General features: G+C 44.5%; 1 protein-coding gene across 1 annotated transcript; it reads left to right on the top strand.

Moving 5' to 3' along the window:
* Nucleotides 1-542: 542 nt before the first annotated feature.
* CD9 (CD9 molecule) lies at nucleotides 543-22,338 on the top strand. Its single transcript, XM_051644219.1, has 8 exons — nucleotides 543-735; nucleotides 13,126-13,228; nucleotides 16,478-16,575; nucleotides 17,792-17,866; nucleotides 18,813-18,905; nucleotides 19,385-19,474; nucleotides 21,226-21,309; nucleotides 21,994-22,338. The coding sequence occupies exons 1-8, from the start codon at nucleotides 670-672 to the stop codon at nucleotides 22,057-22,059; spliced, it is 675 nt and encodes a 224-aa protein (XP_051500179.1). The 5' UTR covers nucleotides 543-669; the 3' UTR covers nucleotides 22,060-22,338.
* Nucleotides 22,339-22,870: the final 532 nt, after the last annotated feature.

The following is a 22,870-nucleotide window of genomic DNA, read 5'->3' on the forward strand; positions in this document are numbered from 1 at the left end:
GCTGAGTGCTGAACTTCCCAACAAAGTCAAAGGGAAATTCTTCGCTGAAATGTAACATGTTCTGTCTCACAACTGGGTTGACCCTAAGGGCATGTGCTTAACCAGGTACTGTGGCGGGCTGAAACCTATCCCACCTGAGCTTTCTTAATTGCATGCTTCCGACTTTGTACAGGCACATCCTAAAGATTAAAGCAGTTAAACTACGCCGTAGGTCTACCTCGCACGGCCAAACACCCGCTTCAGCTAGACGGATGCACTTCAGTTAAACTAAACCTACGCAAGAGCGGGCAGAGCACGGGCCCCCGCAGCTGCAACCCGGCGCCTCGCACACGACACTGTCAGAGCAGGGAATGACTTCTCCCGGACGCGCCTCGGGTGGAAAATCCCCCCGAGCTCCCCGGGCTTCCCGAGGGGCCGCTCCCGCGGCGGGGCGGGGCGGGACGGGGCGGGGCGGGCGGCAGGTGCGGGGCGGGAGCAGCGCGCCGGGCGTGCGGGCGGCTCGGGGCGCGGTCGGGGGCGGGAGGGGGCCGGGCGCTGGGCCGGGCAGCCGCGGGGAGGGGGAAGGCGGCAGAGAGACCCGCGGAGAGCCAGATTTAAGGAGTGGTGCTGGGCGGAGGTGTTCTCCCTGCCGTCGTCCGTCCTGCTGACCGCCCGCCCGCCACCGCCGCCATGCCCGTCAAAGGAGGCACCAAGTGCATCAAGTACCTGCTCTTCGGCTTCAACTTCATTTTCTGGGTGAGGGACGCGCGCTTGGCGCTGGGAGAGCTCCCGCTGCGGCGAGCAGGGCGCGGTGGGGCTGGTCCTTCCCCGCTTCGCTCCTTCCTTGGCGCTCCCCGACGGTGCTGCCCGGGAGGGAGCCCGCGGGGAGGGTGCGGAGAAAGGCAGAGCGTCGAGAGCGATGCTTTCATTCGGGTTTTATTTGTTGGGTGGTTATTTTTTGTTTTGGTTTGTTTTTGCCGGCTTTCTTACTTGGTTTTCCACAGACTTCCCCCTCCCCCGAGGAGGAGCGGAGTGGGTCCCTGGCCCTGTTCCTCCGCCCTGCCTCACACTTCGGGGTTCTTCCCCAGCCTCTCGGGAGGGCCGCCCTACCTGTAACCGGGCGGGGTGGTGGCATCCCCGCGCCTCTCTCCCTCTCTCCCTCTCTCCCTCTCTCCCTCTCTCCCTCTCTCCCTCTCTCCCTCTCTCCCTCTCTCCCTCTCTCCCTCTCTCCCTCTCTCCCTCTCTCCCTCTCTCCCTCTCTCCCTCTCTCCCTCTCTCCCTCTCTCCCTCTCTCCCTCTCTCCCTCTCTCCCTCTCTCCCTCTCTCCCTCTCTCCCTCTCCGTGGGGCCGGGCGGGGCCCTGGCGCTCCAGCCCCGCGGGGGCGGCCCCAGGCGGGCGCCTCTTCCTTCACCCGCGGGGCCCGGAGCTGCCCCGCCGGGGCGGGCGTCTCCCCGGCCTGTCCCCGCTTCCCTGTGGAGGCACAAAGTCTGCCCCGTGCGGGGCGCTCGGCGGGAAGCGCCTCAGTAAGAGGCGCAACAGGTCCGCCTCTTTATCTTCTTTATATATATAGCTATGTAATATTTTCCCTGGTAGGAGCGCGGTTAGCGTAAGGCAGACTGTGGGTCCTGCGCGTTAAGGCGTGAAGGAAGGCAGCTTTTTGTCCCCAGCGCTTGCTGGTGGCCCTTCTCGGTCGATTTTCCGGTGCGAAGACCGTAAACGCGGGGTGGTGAAGCCGGTTCCTCGCAAGTCAGCGCTTGTGGTTGGGTTCGTTGTGAGCGGGAGCTTATCTTGGTGGGAGCCTCTGCTAAAACTGTAGCTTCTGCCTCAGATCTTCTGGGCAGTATCTTGTAAAGAAGACCCTAAAGTAGCTTAATCAGTTGGAGCACACCATCAACAAGTGGAAGTCGTGTCTCCGCTGCACTTTCTGGCACAGCTATCTCTTGCTTCCCAGGCAGCATGAGAAAGCATGGCTTAAGTGAGTGAGGGGCTACAGCTCTTCTCAAGGACTCAGGGCATGGACTTCTGCATTCAGCATCATCTGCTTTACAGAACAGTACACAGGGGAACATAGTACAACTGCCTGTGTGCCTTATGGACAGGTGTGAAGTGTGAGGCTAAAAAAAACAAACCACTTTGCTATCTGCTACAGTGGAGAAATGTGTGTGTGACTCCATTTCGCTCTGATGTGGAGAAATGAAGCCAGAGCTGTGCAAAGGAACTGCTTCTGGAGTCAGCTACAGTGTTGGGCATGGGATGACAGGATGATGCAGTGCAAACAGGCCTTGTTATCTGTCAACTTAAAAATGGGTTTAGGCAAACTAAGAAAATAGAACTGTGGTGCAATTGAGGGAACTTGTGCAGAGAAACTTCATAAGGGCACAGGGAAGCATATGTTGCCACCTGAGCCTCGCCAAGAGGGTGAGGAGAAGAGATGATATTTGGGGGCGTTGCAGGTGGTAAGAAGAAAAAGTCTAACAATGCACTGGCTGAAATCTCTGGGTCAGTGAAGTGTTAAACGTTGTGTTGGAACAAAGTATTCATGGTTTGCTTTGTTACTTACTTTTTAAAAGCTACAAGCTTTTTCATAGTGCAAAAATGTTTGTTGTGGCAAAGAGTTTGCCTCAGAGACGTTCTGGTGAGTGTCACCATTTTGCTGTCCAGGGCCCAGGCTTGAGAATAGAGAGTGTCTGTGTAGCTCAGGAAGCATCTGCTGCTTGGAGGTTTCATGGTAATAAAGCTCAGAAGCTTTACTTCTACCTTTGTGTGCACAGCAAGCATGGATGTGGGCTTGACCTGTCAACAGGGTAGAGGAGTGGTAGTGGGGAAGAGGGCTGTACCATGTATAGGCTGGAGCTGCTGCCCCAAGTGGGGCTGCTGCCTGGAGGAGCCACAAGGATGCAGCTCTGAGTGGCTTTCCCAGGAGACAGCTGTGCTAGCTTAAACCCAGCTAGGATGTGGGGAAAGAAGAGTTAAAGGGAGGTGAATGCTTCTTCTTCGTTTTGAGGTGTCCTGACAAGTGGCTGGAAGCCCCAAGGGGCAGTAAATGCAAGCAGCTGGGTTTAGACAGGGATGTATTTGTGGATCAGCAGGAGTAGCCCTTGACTCACAGGGCTCTCTGTGTCTTTCTGTGACCTACCAAAACTGTCAATGGGGAGTTTCAAGTATGGTGTTAGTGAACCGTCATGCCTTCTATGAGTGGAATAAAGTTGAAATCTCTTGGGCTATTTTAGGCTATCATGCCTCAATGAACAGTGTAAAGAGAAAGTATCTTGGAGCAGGCAGCACTAAAAGACAGGAACAACCCTAATAAGAAAGAAGGCTTTAATATTTCTTATGAACAGAGATGTGAAAAGCCCATTAAGTAATGGAAGTAAATTGAGCAAAAATGTTGTGCCCGAGTGCAATTCTGATCTTAAAACTTTCAGGCACGATCAGCGACTGGCTTCTGGCCTTAGCAACTTACCCCAGAGGAACAAGCGTTTTCTTGCTTTTGAGTAATCCATGGGTGTGGGGTCCTATTGCCCAAGTGCTACTCAGGAATGGTGGAAAGGATGTCTTCCTCCTGGAGCAAGAGAAGCTAAAAGGTTCCGTGAAGCTGTGATCAAGTTTAGAGTACTCTGCTTTTTAAAATAAATTGTCTCAGAAGGATAGGTGAGGAATTTAAGTGGGCTGCAGCAAACCTACAGGTATTTGTAGGTTGGGTGTTAGGTGCCATGTATTTGCCTCTGTCACAGACTCAAGTGAGAGCAAGAGGAAGCAGGAAGAGCAAAACAGCTGGGTATAGAGGCTATAAAAACAAAGCCTGGGAAACTCAAAAAGTTGAAGCTGTGTCCAAAGGAAGGAGATGAAGGTTCATAAATGCTGGCAGGTCAAATACAAAAATACAAAACTGGTGAAAGAAAGCTTTAGTTATAATTTCCCACCCAACCCACCTAACACATCCTTCTTCAGACATGTTAGGACCAGCAAGCTTCCCAGGGTGTCCTTAATGACAGTGTAAGAGTGTTAAACATAATGTTCCATGGGACTTTCTCTTGCTGGGAGTGCTTGGAGTGGTTCTGTGCCACTACTCATTGTGACTCTGAATCCCTCCTAGGCTTGAATTGACCTGTTGATGAAAAGGTGGTGAACAACAGCAAATGCTGATTAATAATTTACCAGGGTCACACAACAATTACTTCAGAATTCCAATGCATTGTGATTAGGTAAAACCTCCTGTTCACCACCTGCCTCTGTGCCAGAGGACTGGAATGTGGTGAATTTGAGGCTGGCTTTTTTGGTTTATGTTATTCTAGGTTATGTAGACTTGTACACATGGAGCTTCTGGAATAGGCAGAGGAGAATATCCTTTAAAAATAGTGAGTTGATGTACACATGGAGGTGTGAAATTGGGGAAGAGAGAATGGCTACTGTAAAGGGAAGTCAGACTTCATGAAGCTGTTCACTTTGAAGCCTTCAGAAGCCTGGGTCTTGGAGACAGAGAGAGTGTGCTGGTTAGTGTTAGTTCACTTGTTCAATGTCTCCTGGAAATCTCGAGGCTCTTAGGGAAACTAAGCAGTAAGATCCTGGCAGGGATGAAATTGCTGACTGAGTGGAGGCAGTGCTGAGACGAGGTGGAGCTCTCTTGCAGTGGAGAGAACCAGCAGAGCTGGCATGCAGGAACAAACCTTGTGGTGGTCAATCCAGTCCCACCTAATCTGGAAAAGCATGTGAGGTGACACTTTGGTGCTTGAGTAGCATGCACTATTCAGAGCAATGAAGATGAGTGTATGCTGACATAGCAGGCTATGTGACAAAGCAGAGTGTGACGCTTGCCAGAGGTAGACGTCGAATATTGTGTGGGAGGCAAGAGCAGGAAGCAGCCTGGAGTTACAAACTTGTTGGCTCATGGGCATCTGCTGCCAGAGGGATGAAATCTTGAGAGAAGAGGGTCTGTAGTAGCTTCATGAAGGCATCAGGTGTGTGGTCAGCAGCTGATAAACAGCTTCAGAAGTGAAAGACCTAGAGAAGTGGAAAGATCCATAAATCCATGGAATGTGGGGGTCTTGCTATGCTGTGGGCTACTCTGGCCTCCTGCCTACCTTGAGAGGAGCATAGTGGAGCTTAGTAATATTTGCCAAAGGAAAAGGGGGGTTTCTGCTGTCAGCAACTGCTGTGGGAATTGGGGTTCTTCAGCCTGGAAACAGGTGAAGGAAGCATACTAAAGGTCTGTAGAATCACAACTGGCTGATTTGGACTTGACTGTATTGAAAGTCAGTGAGCAAGAAGTGAGAGGTGTAAAGTCTGAGAAGATGAAGTTTTGGAAGAAGTTGTGGCCATGAGCACCGTGGTGATGCTTTCCCCAGCAGTACTGTGGCATGTGCAGTTCAGGGGTTAACTAACGAAAGGTACCATCAGCGCACAGCCTGTAAGTGCTTAACATCTAAAGTGGGAGGTTAGTCCTGGGAAATGCTACCACTTGCCCTGTTCTGATACTCTTCCTGAGAAGCCCTCTTGTAGGCTGCTGTGCTAGATTGAGGGTAACTGGTCTGATAGCTTTTCTCCACTTTATAAGGCCAGACCAGGCATATATCTCACTAGCATGATGTCCTCCAACACTTTTGGGACTTCAGAGCTTTGGTTAAAACATACTTGTGGCCTGAATGGCAGGTCTGGGAACTTCTGGGTGGTTGCTAGAAATGTTTGTCTTGCCTCTAAAGTCTCTTTGAGCCATTGCTTACATCTGTCTAACTTGCAGGGAATGGTTTTTACTCTTATGTTTATGAGTAAGTGGTCCTGTCTCGCCTAGTTCACGTCGCTGTCGCCAGGTTCCTCACTGCTATTGTCCTTCAGTAGGGCTGCTGTACCTACATGGGTTTGCCTACATCTCTTTTGTGTCAGTATTAACTGGCCCTGGCATCTTTGGTGTGGTCTGTCATGAAAGCTGCAGCAGTTTCTGTCTTTGCAAGTTGGAGGTTTGATCTGGGGTCAGTGAGGGAGGTGTAGAGGCTGATACAGAAGTAACAAAGATTTTTCTGCTAAGCCAACTCAAGCTTGGCAAGAGGTCAACGGAAACATGATATTATTTGCCTTAAACCTAATCATTCTTACCAAAGCTGTTTTTGGACAACCTTGGTGTGTGCACATGCTTGACTATCTTGAGTTGTGTAATCAGTGACTACCTCTAGCTGAGCTCCCTTAGCTCACTGGGTTTGGTCAGGCTTGTTGGCTCTGGTGACCAAGACTTTTCATATTCAAACTGTCAGCTGCTCTGAGCAGCTTGGTGCACGTGGGGCAAGTGCCTGGCATAGCCATGCACATGGAGCATGTGCCTGCCTGTTCTCCCACTGGCTTTTCTTCTGCTCCATAAAGCAAGAGCTTGCATCAGTAAACTTAACACCAGTTTTTCCCCTGTGAATTTTGTGAAATACAAAGACATCTGCTGATATTTATAATTTAATGTATTCTAGGCAAAGAAGTGCTGTAGCATATGGTCAGAGTTCACGCTGAATCTTTGAGCAATTATTTTCATGTTCCTTTACACTGTAAAGGCAACTGTCTTGTCCAGGCTCTCCACTCTTCAGAGAATTTTGTGTTATATAGATAAATGCATTTGTCCATGGGATTGCCTGCTAATGTACGATTAGGCCTGCAGGGTTCTTGTCTTTCTGTCACCTGGAGATACCTGTAACTTTGTTCTGAGCCATAATCTCATCTGCTCATGCTGCAATTCAGTGCTCCCACTTCTCCAGGAGGTCTTCCCTGCTCTTGTGGCAAAGAGGACTGGCAGGGTGGGCAAGGAAATATGCATGTGTCTGTTTGTACACATGTATGCACACACACACAAAAGGAGTGGGAATTAGTTCCTTTTGCTTTCTGTAATCGATTTAGTTGCCTACTGCAGAGTATGAATCAATTACTGCTTGGGCTCAGCTCAATGTACTTTAACTCTGGTGAGTGCTGTCAAGTCAGTAATGGAGTGGGGGGGTGTTGCCTTGAGAAACTTGGTGTGAAGCTACCTGTACTTGAAGTTCTGTTAACCCTACCTCCTATTTGCAATTTAAATTGCAAATTTAGTAGACTGGCTTCTGAATAGGAACTTGTATGAAATGGGCACTAGTTTTGGCAGTGGTTCAGGAATTCTGTAATGTTGCTCCTACTGTACTGGAGCCCCATTTTATTGCAATAAATGCTGTGACATTAACTTAGCCCACAACATTCTTGAAACTAGCTTAAGCAGAAAGAAAATACTTCCTTTTCAATCTACTGTTCTGTTGAGGTTTTTTTAAAGGAGTTTAGAAATAGCTGCAGTTTCTTATGTAACTGGTAGTACTCACTGCACATCTGTTGGGAAAGCTTTTTTCCAGAAGTTTGAAAACCTTGCTGTTGTGGATAACACTAATCCTGTAATGAAGGGTTTAGAGTGATGTTGAGCCTCATCTGTGCTTAGTGTTTATAGAGTACCAGCAAGTAACAGAATAGAAACCCAGTTCATTACTGCTAGTGATGCTGTGAATTTGTTTGCCTATGTGCTTTGCAACACTGTAGATTCATAGGAACTGCAGAATGGTTTTGGTTGGAAAGGACCTTAAAGACCTCTAGTTACAACCCTACTACATGGACAGGGGCACCTCCCACTAGACCAGGTTGCTCAAGGCCCCATCCAGCCTGTCTGTAAATGCTTCCAGGGACTGGGCATCCAGAACTTCCCTGGGCAACCTGTTGTAGTGTCTCACCACCCTCACAGTAAAGAATTTCCTCCTGATGTCTAACCTAAATCTTCCCTCTTCCATTTTTAATCCATTACCCTTTGTCCTCTCACTACAAGCCCTTGTAAAAAGTACCTCCCCAGCTTTCCTGTAGGCCCCCTTCCAGGTACTGGAAGGCTGCTATGAGGTCTCCCCGGAGCCTTCTCTTCTCCAGGCTGAACAGCCCCAAATCTCTTGTATCTGGTCCTGGTGTGTTAATCCACTGTCTTGCACAGTGAGGAAAAAGTTGTTTGTCTTATGCAGAGGAAGATCTGAGTCAGATTTTTTAGCTAAAAGTTTTTTGCCTGTTTATGAGGCAAAGGAAAGATAGTGGGTCTTTTGTTGTGCTTCTGGCACTCTGCAAAACCTACATACAGAAGTGTCATGAAGAACCTGACATACCTTTTTACTTCTAGAAGAAAAGATAAATTAATAAACGGGAATTTGTTAGATGCAGTGCTGAGCTAACAACACTGAAACTAGCCTTTAATTTTTACTGACTGCTGTATTTTCATATCCTGATTTGACTTCTACCAGAGGTAAATGTCACAAACCTGATGGATGTTGCATGCAAGCTTGGCCTGAATGTGCTAACTTAGCAGAGCCTGTTCTTTCCTGTAAAAAAAGACGCTTTTTTGTAGGCTTTGATCCATATATCAGGAGTTCTTGTAGTGTTTCATTCCTTCTCTGTCCCTGCCTTCATGCTGTCGAAGTGGAGGAAGGACTGGTATCAACCTAGCAGATGCCTGGGGTGGGAGTGTCACCCTCCCAAAGCTTGATCTGCTAGCGCTAAGGACTTGATAACTGCTTCCTTGAGCCTCTTAGGAAGGCTGTTCTGTCAGTGGAAAGGTAAGATGCTGTAAGGTGTCTGCAGCAAGTGGGGTGCTTGCCTGATTGTCCTTTTTTGAGATGGATCAAGGTGGCAAGGCCAGAAGGGACTGCAGAAAGTGGTCCTTGCAAAATAGTTGTTAAACCTGAAATAAACTTTCCAGCTTCCCAAAGTCGTGTCATACACTGCTGTATCATGGGGACGTGTTAAAAATTGGGAATTTTTAGTTTGAAAACCTGAAGTGAAATGCTGAAGCTCTTAATGTATGTTTACACCAGTATCAAGTATAACAATTCCTTGTGCAAGTTTTCTGCTAGGACACAATATCTGTGAAACCCTGGTTGATAAAGTGAAAATTGCTTGATAGCATGCCCCAGCATGGAATGCTTCAAGTTGATGCTGAAGTGAGCCAAGTACTGTGAAGGGAGAAAGGCAGAGTGTTCTGTATGGCATCTGCCTCCAGGAGAGTTGGGTTGTTTCTCATCTCAAGTATACAGCAACTGCCCTCTGCAGTGGTGCAGATCCTTTGTCACTTATCTCTTGCCACACTGAAGGTTAAAAGGAAGCAGGGTGTCAAAGATATCTAAGAGTGTGTCACTGTATTAATGCTCAGAGGCCAAACCGTGTAGTTTGCAATGGGAAGACTGGAGCAATGGGAAGGGCTGAGTTTGGAGAAGGTGCTTTTCAAAGGGTGGATGGGTGGGAGGAAGGAAGTCCTTCACTAACTTGAGAAAGTGCAGGGCTACACAAGGAAGGAAGGAAGCCAAAAAAACCCCACCAAAACTGTTTTTCCATTGCAACAGGCAGAAAGATATATGCAGGAGTAGAGCCTTTGAGACAATGAAGACATGTTTGCATGTGATGCAAAAAACATAAAATTAAAAAGACAAGAAGCCTCCATAGGATTAAGAGGAGAAATGACCAGGAATTCTAAACTTTTCTTAGTTTATGTTCACTGCAACTGTAGGATAGAGGCAAGTCAAGCAGAAGTGAGCTGGCTTAGTAGTGGTTAGGGAAAAAACAAGGAAGCTTACTAGTCTGAGCAGGGATGACAGCAACCTATTTGTGCCAGGCCATGCTGTTACTGGAGAACCACTGCCACAGACTTTTCTGATACAGTGAGTCAGTAGTATCCCTGCAACTTCCTAGTTTCTGAGGATTAGTTAAAAGAACCACAAGTGTCATCTGAGTTCCCTTCCCTATATTTATTACTACAGGATCACATTTCTTACATATTTCATAAGCATGCAAACCTGCTGTTTTCTTAGTTCAGTAGATCTTTGCACACACAAAGTGATTAGCTTCAGGAAAACAGACAGCTAGGGTTTTTTTCTCTGTTAAATTTCTATTTCATCACAGGACAGATGTACTTAGAAATATCCTGTATTACTCAACTCCTATAACAGAACGGGTCTGTTAAGTTGGGAAAACACTTGGACTAAAAACCCAACAACCAGTGCATCAGGGGATCTGCTTCCACACAGCCTGGGTGGAGAGGCTTGTACCCCTTTCCCAGGGAGGAAGAACACAGCTACCAAAACCACCACAACACAGCTGCCAAAACCTACTGGCATAGCACTGGGGAGTAGCCTCCAGTGTGCCAGGTTGGTCTGAGTGGTCTGAACCTCTGCCAAGCACCGTGGGTGCCTGTGGGGCTGTGCTTGCCTTTTCCTCCAAGTCCAGTGTTGGTGCTCTGCTCCATCATAGTTTTAATGAGAACTTGAAGTTTCAAATTACTTTCTTGCCTTCTGCTTTAAAACTGTTCCGTCTTTTTTTTTTCAGTTTAGTGGTCATTGTGGGTAGGAAGTGCACAAACTGAGAACACAAGTTTGCTTTCCTTAAACAAAAAGTCACTTTTTCTTGCAAAAAGGAGCTGTGTTCTTTTCTAGTCCACCATGCAGAGAATTAGCACGTTATTTAATCCTGCAGTTTATTTAGCAATATGGAGCAGTTCACTAGCATCAAGTAGTCTGTGTTCTGTGGTCCCATGAGTCTCTTGACCCCTTGTGATGGTAACTTTTCCACAGGGTGACTGTTTCCCCAAGGAGGCACTTAATGCTTCCCCCTGCACCACCCAGAGTTGAGCCTGGTTTTGTGTTGCTGTTCTTTGTTTGTTTTTTTTTAAAAAGGAGCTCTGCCTAATGTTAACCAATCAGATTGTTTCATGACAAAATCATTAACTGAGCCTTGCTTGGACTTGTAAGATTACCCACATGGTTATAATATGGCTTGGAGTGTTTTCACAGTTTGAATACTCTGGCCTTAAAAGTCTGCTGGGGGATCGGTTCTGGTTTTAGTTCTCCAGACCTTTGCCCTGCTCTGTTCCTAGCCCTGCCCTGAGCTCTCAACATGAGCACTGAGGCTTGTCAGACCGCAAACACTGGTGGGTTTGGACAGCTGAGTGTGCTGGGGCTCACGGCCTTGCAAAACAAGCAGAGGCCGTAGGTTTCTTCTTATGCTCCAGATCTGGATGCCTATAAAAGCCAAAGACTGATGAACCAGGAAAGTAAGTTTCAAACAGAGTATTATTAAATATTGGGTGACTTAGCTGTAGGCTAGAAGCAGTGTGTGAAATTTTTCCATTGCTCAGTTCTCCGGGCGTTTGAACTGAAGTGAAAGGAGATTGCGAAAGCTTTTAAGTGATGTTGTAGCAGTGAGCAGAGGTAGAGCAGTAACCCTTCTTTCTCCCAGTCCCCTTCTTGCACCCCTCCCTTTGCCTGGGGTGCTGCTGCAGAGCAATACATTGAAATAACACTGTTGTGACACAGTGTACTACCAAGGTGCTTTGGCATCACTTTGTCAGCGTAGCCCTAACAAGGAAGGCAGTAGGTATGTGCAGGCTTTGTCCTGGCTGCATGCTTTGTGAGTAAGCCTTCTGCGTGCCTGGGACACCAGCACAGCACTTTCTGCATGCGTCTGGAAACCTCAGCTTGGGTTTGGCTCCTTATGCATTACCTATCACTTCATCTTTTTCCCAGCTAAAACCCTGCAGCTCCTCTTTGAGACAGGCTTGGGAGTCAGGTGCCTATCATACAAGAAATGCTGGTTTTTCTGGCACAGCTGGCCTGTTGCTTTTCTTCACTGATACCTGAACCATTCAGCACTTGGGATGCTTTTTGCTGAGAAGCTACAAGGGATGTACCTTTCCTTAAACCCTCACTTATCCTTACATCTTTTGTGAATCTTCAAAGCTCTCCCTGCTTTGCTGGTGGCTTTTTCTGTTGTGTTGTTTTTTGTTTTTTTGCTTAGAAGAGCAAGCGTAGGAGGCCATGGGCATCCAACCTGTACCTGCCTTTGAGTGCAAACACTCCCATAGCAGGGAGAAAGGGCTTTTGGGCTTCCTATGGGGAAAGTGTGGGACTGAGGCAGTTGTGCTTGATGTGGAAGGGGCATACCCACAGGTGCTTTCTGTGGGAGTGCCTTCCATATTCACACTGCAAATTGACATTCCCAGTTTTTTGGAGGTAAATCAAGAACGTTTTTCCCGTATAGAAGCAACTTCTTATGAGATAAGGTTTTGTTTGGTTGGTCGTTTTATGTATTCTTTGCCTAGCCATAGCTCTAAGAATTTCTAAGCTTATCATTCACTCTTAAATTTGAATTTATGTCTGCTGCAATGTGTGGTGTTTTTGTCCTCATATCACTTTTGCAGAGTTTTTCTTAGGTGGTCTTCAAAGGAGAGAAGGAAGAGCTGAGAAGCACACTCTCTAGCTTTCTAGTTTGTTCTGGTTTATTTTTCTTGCATGCAAGATGACCCAAAGTTTTTCTTTTTAATTCGGCAAGGATTCAGTGTGTTCAAAGCAAATTGTTAGTGTTTGCCTGACCAGACTGCAGTTCCCTCTTTCTTTCAACACTTCTCTGATGCCTTCTGCCAGATGTTTAGTCCAGAAACAAATTTGTGTACCATGACTTGGCACAAACACAGGCACCGATGTTAAGAGGAATCTGGGGGCACACAGGTAGAGATGATTATAAAACAAAATGAAAAATACCTGAAACTTGATTGCATTGTTCCAGATCATCACACAGCAATGCTGGTATTTCAGCAGCCTGTGTTTTCTGCTTCCTGTCAGTGCAGTAACTTGCTGGATTGTTTTCATTCTGTTTTGCAAGAAAGAGCACTCTCTAATTTCTCTGCTGTGATACACTGAATTCTTACCAGTCTGTTCAATATGCTGGCCTTGGGAGGTTCTTGATCTTGCATTACACTTGTATCTCAGTGTGAAGGTTTAAGATCACTAAGCCATGCGGTGTCATTAGTCACCCAGAATAAAACAATGGGTGGAGGGGGCAGTGGAAATACTGACAATTGGCACGCTGGTAAACCTTGGGTATTTTCAGTAAAGAACAAGAATGGCATTGTTCTCATGTGGCATTGTAGTTTAAAATGTAAACGCATCTGTCAACGAGATGCCTCACGTCAGGAACTAAGTTCGTTCGTGTTTCAGTATTCCCATCCTTTCATGCCAGTGCTTTGCCACCAGCTCTTTAAATAAGAGCTGTATCCTGTGTTTGCTTCTGATGTTGTTCCAAATGCAAGAGTGAATGTATTAATTGGTATTATTTAACAGGTCTGTCTTGTTCTTGCAGCTTGCAGGGACAGCAGTTCTTGCAATTGGACTATGGCTTCGGTTTGATTCGCAGACCAAAAGCATCTTTGAACTGGAATCCAACAACACAACGTTTTACACAGGTAAGCTAGGAGGTGGCTTAGGGTGATAGATCACACTTGTGCACCTTGATTTCCAGACTGCTTAGAAACCTTTGTCTTCCTTGAAGGCTACAGACAAAACAGCCCTGAACAGCCTTGGTGGGGCAGAGAGCAGCTTCCCCAGGCTGGTGCAGGGGTCCAGCCTCTGTTTTGAGCTTCTGTGCAGGCAGCAGCATTGTCACACTAGTAGTTTCTTGGCTCTTTATGCATTGTATGTCACCTCATGTTTTTCCCAACTTAGACCCTGTAATTCTTCTTCAGGTAAGCATTTTGTAATCCCAGGAGGGGACACAGAAGATGTTTCTTTCTGGTGCTTCTTTATAATGAGTCAGCAGAGCTTTACTCTAAACTGAATGAGTAGTCATAGTGTCAATAACTATATTTTCCAAAAAAAAGGTGACCAACCTAAGCAGGTTGCCTCTCTTTTGAGGAGCATATGTACTATCTTCTAACACTTACAGCCGTATGTATGCTAATTTGTACTTAACATAATGGAAGGGATGCACTAATATTTTGGTCTATATGAGCAACTGTTAGAGGCAAAACCAGATCAATACAGCTTTAGTTAGGCCAGGTGGGAGTTCCTCATCAATATTTTGTGGTCTTACAGGACTTGAGTCAAGGCTTTCCACAGGCAAAGCCTCAGTCAGCTTGATGACCAGTTCGGGGATAAACACATGTGGTTTTGGTTTGCTATTATAATGCCCTCATGGAATAATGTTTTATCGTAACTGTAAGATTTTGGTCTCTACAGTCACTTAGGCTTGGGCAGAAGAATGCATGCTTCTTAGGTTGTCACCTGTTGGTGCTCAAATCCTTTCTGAAACAGCTGAGTTTCAAGACCTCCAGCAATTACAAACAAAGCAAATGTGTACCTTTCTTATATAGACATCATCTTTGATTTGGACAATCCTTATACATATTTATTTCATATCTCTGTAGCATCTGGATTGCCATGTCCTGCATGGCATCACTGGTTAGCTGCCCACAGTGTGGTTAGGTTAGTCTTTCCTTAGTTTTCTCTTAGTTTGAAGAAGAGGAGGCTGAGGAGAGACCTCATTGCTCTCTACAACTACCTGAAAGGAGGCTGTAGGGAGGTGGGAGTTGGCCTCTTCTCTTGAGTGAATAATGACAGGACCAGAGGAAATGGCCTGAAGCAGCACCAGGGGAGGTTTAGACTGGATATTAGAATTTCTTTACCAAAAGAGTGGTTGGACATGGGAACAGGCTGCCCAAGGAAGGTGGTGGGAGCCACCATCCCTGGAAGTGTTTAAAAGCAATATAGATGTGGTGCTTAGGGACATGATTTAAGCACTGAACGGGTAGATTAGGTTATGGTTGGTGGATTTAGGTTACAGTTGGACTTGATGACCTTCAAGGTCTTTTCCAAACAGGATGATTCTGTGATTCTTTTGTCAAGGAAGGTGGCTCTTCTGCTGAGCTACTGTCTGTCACAACATTCAAACTGGTGTCTAAAGGGTCAGTAAAGACCCTGTAAGGCATGCTGGTAGGTGCAACTTATGTTGTAGCCTTACAGTACCAGGGTAGCCTGTGCCTACAGGGTGTACTGTTAGGAATGATGCATTAGGCTTGTTAGAGGCTATAGCTGGGAATACTGAAATGCTTGTGCAACATCTCCAAAGAGGCCACAGGCATGCAAACTACTTATCTTCAAGGAAGTTTGTATTGCACCCTTGATATGCTAGCATGGTAGCAACCTGGGTTCTTGCTGCTGCCATGCAGATTTCCAGAAGCTTTTAACTGGACCTTGAAAAGGAAGCAGAAATCTAAATTTAGCCATTGTGCTGAATATTTAACAAGTCTTTATTTTGGTTAGTCCAAAACAGCTCTTCAGCCTCCTACAACATAAACGTTTTGTGATACTGAAGCTACTGGCTGAATGCAGCAAAACAGTAAAACCTACTTGAAATCTCTATAGGTTAAACTGAGTTTTAAAAACATTTAGTAGGAATTCCTGTTTTAACTTTTGTTTTTGAAGTGTTACTGACTACAGTTTCTGATGGGGAAACTGAAAGAATCTAGCAATTTGTACCCAATAACAAAGCAAGCTACCTCAAAAACTTTCTGTACTATGAAAAATAAACTGGAATAAGAGGTTCTAATGGACCCTTTTTTTCAAAACAGAAAACTTAGTTTAGGGCAAAAAAAAATGGGTGCTGGAATTTCCTGCTGATAAGAAATGTCAGGCTTAATCACTTACATATGCTTAATCAAGGAGGTGTTTATTTTGGCTGACGTATGGCATTCTTTAAATAGTATTGATTTGGTATCTGATGGCCAGGCTGTAGTTTTGTCTAAATTGATAGAAATGTGGTGCTAATTCTACATGCTTTATGCTGACTCTGTCATGTTTCACCACCCCAACAATATTTCTCTTGCTCTCCTTTGGGAGGGGTGTTGCTTGCTAGGCCTTGCTGCTCTCACCAGCTAGCAGCTCTGATTCTTAAGCTGGCAGTTTCCAAGCTTAGGAGAGGATTGGACATGAATGGAGCCATTTAATCCAGAAGTGTTTGCCCTCTACACTCCAACACTTGCTACCTAAATTCAGGGCAGAATGGTCTACAAGCTGAGTGGCTTGATATGGTTTGAAGTATCTGCCTCCACAAAAGCAGAAAATGTGGAGTTTCTTGTGGTTAGAGATGCTATCAAGTTCGGCAGGGGAAATGTAGATTTGTACCACTGTGACTGGTGGAATAAATAAGTGTTTCTTGATGAAAAATCAGGGTAGGAAAGCATTTAATGCCTTATGACAGACGATTATGATGACTTTTAATACCTGTTCTCCTAGAGGCAGTGTGCATTGTGAATTGTCAGGTATTGAAAAATCACAAGTTCCAGCTGTCTCTAACTGCAGCACACTCTTAATCTGTAGATAAGCTGGTTACTCTGGCTCTGAGTAAGCTTGAAAATGTGCCTTACAGTTTGATTTGGATGGCTTTATCTTGCTCATTTTCTGAAACTTGTGAAACTGCAGTAGTGATAAACATTAATTGTTACAAGTTGAAGTTTTCATTAATAAATTTCCCCACAAGTTGAGATGTGTTTGCTCTGAAAACTGAGCACAGTCCTTTTTTTTTTTTTTTCCTTGGAATGCATCAATAAAGAAATTTAAAATTTGGGAAGAACTACAAATGTCATGTGCTGAGCAACTAATTTTATATCATGCTGCTGAGGCCTCAACTACATGTGTCTGTTTTTTCTCCTTTCTAGGAGTTTACATCCTAATTGGAGCTGGTGCACTTATGATGCTGGTTGGTTTCTTGGGATGCTGTGGTGCATTGCAGGAATCCCAATGTATGCTTGGCATGGTAAGTGTTCAGAATAGTGTTTACATTTTTAGCAGCATGATGAGAAAGGAAGGAAAATATTACTGTGCAGTTAAAGGACAGCAGATGCTGATTGTTTTGCCTCCACCACATCTAAACTCATGGCACCTACACCTAAAAGGTTAATGACATACAGTTTCCATTTCTGGCCCTAAACTGAAATGTCTGTGTTGTATTTGAATACAAGATTACTTCAGGAGTTAGTGACATATTCAGACACTGAAGCAACAAAACTGGGAGTATGTGCAAATAGAGAACTAAAATGTTAATGCAAGTAATGCTATTTATTAAACACTTTGCCCTGAACTCTGGAGACTGTGCAATCTTCAGTCTTTGAGGCCGGAACTGTGGTATTTGATCCTTGAAACAACAAGCCTCTACTGTTCATAATCACAGGATGAACTCTTCTAGTTGACAACTGCTTTGCAAGCCAATTTTTGGAGAGCAACCTCATTGTTTTCAGACTGGAGGAGCTAGTGAAGCTTACTGGGTTCTTGCACATCTGTACACTTATAGAACTACTCATCCAAATAACCAGAACACTTAGTTAATAAAAGACTGCTACTGCAGGCAGGGAAAGAACAGGTCCTCTACTGTGTCATGAAAGAAGTTCATTTCATATATTTCTTGCAACATCATGCCTCTTGCCCTTTGTAATTATGAAGATCTCTTTAAAGTGCCTTTAAATGATAGTGATGTGTTGGACCTTCCAGTCAATTAAACATAGAGGTGACACTTCATTGCTATTTTACGTAGTACACAATGAAGAAGTGACCATTAGCTCTCTGGGAGTTGCTGACAAGCTAGGTATGAAGTAATGACTCCTAAAGCAATAGGAGTGACAAGCCAGAGAAAAAAATTGCCATCAACTGTTGTGATGTGTCTTGAGTGACCTGGGCAACTTCAAAGTCTGAGTTAGAGATGATTGGTTTTAATTAATGCTGATCAAAAAGGAGGACTTTGGTTTGGAAAACACAGCCAGGCTTTCTGATGCTCCTGGAAGAAATGCTGACCCAGTGCAGTATATTCTCTTTTCTAGTCTTACCAGCATTTCAGGTCTTCCACTGGAAACTGATTGAGTGACAGTTCCCAGAAGGCTGAACACTGGGAACTGGACAAACTTGCAGTATATGTGTGTGATGCTGGGTTTTAGTGCTGTTGTCTTAAATAATGATGTGGTCTTTTTTTTTTTCTCTAGTTCTTCCTCTTCCTTTTTGTTATTTTTGCCCTTGAAATTGCTGCTGCAATCTGGGGATTTGCAAATAAAGAAAAGGTAGGTTGCTCTTAAAATTTGGTAGAGTGGTGGGATGCTGGAACAGGTTGCCCGGACAAGTTGTGGATGCCCCATCATGGAAAGTGTTCAAGGCCAGGTTGGATGGGGCTTTGAGCAATCTGGTGTAGTAGGAGGTGCCCCTGCCCATGCAGGGGGGTTGGAACTAGATGATCTTTAAATGGTCCCTTCCAACCCAAAACCATTCTATGATTCTGTGACTGTGCCCATGGAAAGTTAGCAGTCTACTAGAAACTGTACCAGTACTAATCAAATCTTGATTACCCAGGGAATTGAGGGGAGAGGAAGAAGACACATTCTAGCAAAACAATAAAAGGAATTAAACTCTAATATTTAAAAATGAGACTGTAGCACATAAGCCAGAATCCAAGCTGCTGTTGCATGCTAGACATGCTCTCCAGGCAGTACCTGGCCGAGCAGTGAAGCTTTACCATTTCTAGATGGAGCTATGCCAGCTGTTTGCTCAGTGTTTCTGTATTTAAGGCATGACTGATTTGGGTTGTCCTCTCACAGGCAGTCAGGATTCTGTTTTGTTTCAAAATAAAGTGCTTGGCGATAAGGGTTACTTTCTTACTTGTATTACCTGATGGGGATATAGCAACTTCTAGGGTGCAGAAATTATGAGGGAATATTTTTGTGTAACCAATGGGCAAAGACTTGGTTTGCTCACTCCACCTAGAAGCTGAGGTTTGGAAGGGAAACTCTGAATCTTATCTGCTCAGGTGTGGCTTTTAAAGTGAGTGTACCAGTTGGGCTCACCTGTTCCGGGTGAGGAATGCTGTCCAGATGTCCACCCTCTATTTCTACATGTCAAAAGGATGGGTATTGTATGTTGCAGAATTTTTTATGATAGTTACTCAATGCAAGTTTTCAGTAATGAATATTCAGGTAAGACAGTAATAAACAACAAATCTTTCCTGTCTTGTAGGTTATTGAAGAGTTACAGGAATTCTACAGGGAAACCTATGACAAGAGATCTCAACCAGCTGCTAGAGAGACCCTGAAAGCATTTCACTCAGCTGTAAGTACATGGTTATACTTAGACTAGACAGTAATACAGCTTGTTAACACTCCTCTCCGTGTCATTCAGTTCCCTGTACAACTCTAATACCTTACTAACTAGAAGAAACTCAGGGAGTATTAGTAACAACTTGCAGAGAAGATATCTTTGTATTGTATTAGTTAATCCAGTATGCTTTTTTGTTCTTTTGAACCTCTGAAATGCATAGAACTAGTTACTGTTTTCCAAAAACTCAGAAGCAAGCTGGTAAAATGTGTGTATACTTAATGAGATCTAGCTCTTCTTTTCAGATTCTTGTCCTTTAATGTAATAGAGGCTTTTCAAAATTACGTTTATAGTGGTAAAATAGGCAGACTTCTAAGTAAATTTATATACAGTCTGTAATAAAACTTAATCTATTTCTCCCTTTTTACCAAATACAAAGCAAAAATAAGGATTATTTAACACGGTTCTCTTTTTTTTTGTTTGTTTCCTTGTAGCTAGACTGCTGTGGTCTGACAGGAGTTGCTGACCAGCTGTTAACAGACACCTGTCCAAAGAAGGGCGTGTTGGACACTTTTTCTGTGGTGGTAAAGCATGATTTAATTCACCAACAGCTCTTCCCCATCAGTAGAATGAGAAATATATTTATCACTAAACCCTCCCGGTCTCTGGGAAAGTCCTGTGTCACGCTTCCTTAGAAACCCATCAGTCTGGTGATGGAAAATGAACGTACTGTTACTGTGGAAAGAACAAGCAGGGTCAGGAGGAAATGTGAACTTGGACAGGAAATGTGCAGTCTGTGTTGCTAAACTCACTGGCATGATGGACAACGTAAGGCAAAAACTTCACCTAAAAAAACCACTGGAGAGCTCTGTGCACATGGCTGCCTCTCACCAAAGCACCTTCCTGGTGCTGCACAGGAGCTGTTGCCTCCCCTTTTGGTTAGGGAGAGGTAGAACATGGGGTGGGAGCAGGTCTGAAGTTCTAGCAAGGGAAGGGAGAGGGGTGTAATGCATTGTTTAGGAGAGCGTCATTGTGAAGCTAATTCTCTGAATCAGATTCCCCTGTTGAAATACTGTTGCCAAGGTGCCTGTATGCCACAGATACAGGCGAGACACCTCGTATAGCTCTTAATTACCACTTTTCCTGTTTTTCTTAAAACTGTCTTGTGTTCTTGCTTCATGCTCCAGGAGAGCCTTTCTGGGTTTTCCCATAGAAAATAAGGTTCTCATGATGCAGGAATTCAATTAAGAACTTCATTTTTTTCACAGTACTTGTGCTCTTCCTTTTACCACAGATGAGCTTGTGCCTTCAAAATACCTGACCACATGAGACATTTCTGTCTGTATTTAGACTGTATCTTTAGTCGAGTCCATACAGTTTGCTATGTGTTACACTGTGTGGGAGTAGCTGAGGCAGCATGTGCTTTTATGTGTGTTTTAGCTTTATCTGTTTACTTAATCTTGTGATGGTTTTATGGTCTAGTCCCAACTGTGGAAAAAAACCCCAGTGGACAGGCTGCAAAACTCAGGGGATGTAATGGTGTGGCTGATGTATGTGCATCTGTAAGTAGTAGCACTGTACTGATACTCTGATTTAACTGATTCATTCTTGCTGGTATATCCCTTTAATCCTGATTCAGGCTTTCCTTAGTTGAATAAAGAACAAAGAAAACAAGTTGTTTTCAACAGTTTCAACAGAAAGTTGTTCTTTTTCTCTGCTACCATGTGTCTTTTGTGGATAAAGGACTATGCTTTTTTAGTTGCAATGGTAATTCATTATCCTGAGGCCTTCAAACTGGCACCTCTATGAATCTACCCATAGCCTAGCATGTGTGCATGCAGCTCAAGAAATCCTGCCATTCCCATGCCCCATGTGTTCATCAGGTGTCTACAAAGTTGCAACAGTAATTGGAAATACCAAGAGTGGCTTCAAATCTATTTTGAGAAGGGCTGAGTAATATAGCAACTTAAATGCTGGAAGCCATTATTAACAAGCCAAGTCTGGTACAACTACTGTTGTTCTTGATCTACCCTGATCAATTGCAGATGGCTGAGAAGCAAATCCTGCTGTAACCAAGGTGCAGTTAAGAGATTAGGTACTTGGTGGAGAAGCTTAAATCTACTCTTCAACTTGTGTTGGAACATCCCTGGCTCTCTTTAAAGCTGTGAAAATAAAGGCCAGTTCAGAGCAGCTTTCAAAAGATGAGTCTTCATCACTAGTGCAAGCAGACTTGGTCAAAAGTAGTGTCAGTCAGCAAACTTGTGCTCAAACTAGCAAGCAGAAACAAACCTTTCATATGTATGAAACATTAATGAACCGTCTTGTTTCCTTTCAGTCATGCCCTGCTGCCATTAATGATGTCTTTAAATCAAAACTGAATGTGATTGGAGCAGTTGGCCTCGGCATTGCTGTAATAATGGTGAGTTCTAGAGTTTTTAGAGGGTAGCTGTACGGCCAGAGGGTACTTACGGCAGAAGTACAGTGCCTGGCATGACAGCCTACAAGTGCATTCCACTTGTGACAAGTACTGGCAGGATCAGGGTGTGTGCTGCAGGGTCTTGAAGCAGCGTGGAGGGTGGGGTGTCTTGGACCTCCCTGCTGCTGCTCTGGGTTAGGATCTGCCTCCTTGCAGCATTTTTAGCAGTGGTACTGCAGTATCAGGTGTGTGTGTGTGCACAGGGCAAAGATGTACTGATCATGTTGCCAGCCTGCTGCTTAATCCTAGTTATCTCTTGAGGATCCTTGTTTTTTCTTTCTAGCAATTAAGACTCAACTAGAGAACTGCAGTAACAGTGCTAGTAGGAAAATTTGTGTGTGTTTGTTCAGCTTCTCTGCAGGAGACTACAATGTGGATGCAAATACGTCAGGATCATCAAAGATTTCTTAGGAGATAGAGAGGGATTTATAGCTGATCTGTTTTGAAGTATTGAGGGTGGAGGGGATTGGTGAGAATGAACTGAAATTTGGGGATGGAGGAGCAGGGACAAACTACGGAAGAGTGTTACTGTGGCATCCAGGCTAGGAACAGCAGCTGTGCTTGTTCCCATGTTGATAGAAGACTGCTTTGGTTCCCTGGCTTCTAATGTGTTTGTTTTCTTTGCAGATTTTCGGCATGATATTCAGCATGGTTCTCTGCTGCGCCATCCGCAGGAACAGAGAGATGGTGTAAGAGCTAAAACCCAAGACTGCTGCACTATAAAATCGTTGTCATTAACTTTAGCGTTCTGAAAGCATTTCTAAAAAGTTATATATTTGTTACCTTTTTAATGCTTTACTTGGTACTGATGTAGATTTGCTTTTTACATTATAGGTTAAAATGATAAAGGTATATCTGACTCGACAAATACTGTACATAAAAATATATCTGACTTTCTGGAAACTTATGTAATTTGGATGTAATTTATGTTGGAGACAATTTGATACTTAATAAAGAGTAAGATGTATTGTATGTTTTCTGGGGAGAGGAGGTTTTACTATGCTTATTAATCATACAGTTTGATGCATAGCATGGAATTGAACTTGCATTACATGGTAAGTGTTAAATCACTAAGGCTTCAATATAAAGCAGGAAATAAATCTCTGCCAATGCCATATTTAAGGGAATTCCAAGGAATGGAAAAGATGTCTGTCAGAGCATGTTAGGGAATTGTCATTCCTTCCTTTCCTTGGTGTGTGTAAACAAAAGCAGTTAATTATATTCTTAAAATGTTGCAGCTGAAACATTCTTCCTGTCACCTTCATACAGCTGGCAGAGGATGTCTGCCACACTGGGGCTGGGCAGGCAGTGGTATTTTGATGCAAAGAGGCTGGACTCTACCCTGGAGCCAGCTGGGCTTTCTTACATCAGCCTGTCTGCTGATATAACTCTGTCCCCTCAGTCCCTTGGCAAGGCAGATTCCCACAGTGTATGTTCAGGATTTTCTGCAGTGACTGGCTTTGTGCTTTGTTTCTCCAAAGCCAGAGAAGCACAATCTCAAGGG

The sequence above is a fragment of the Apus apus genome, chromosome 1, assembly GCF_020740795.1.
Source record: "Apus apus isolate bApuApu2 chromosome 1, bApuApu2.pri.cur, whole genome shotgun sequence".
In the NCBI taxonomy this organism is placed as follows: Eukaryota; Metazoa; Chordata; class Aves; order Apodiformes; family Apodidae; genus Apus; species Apus apus.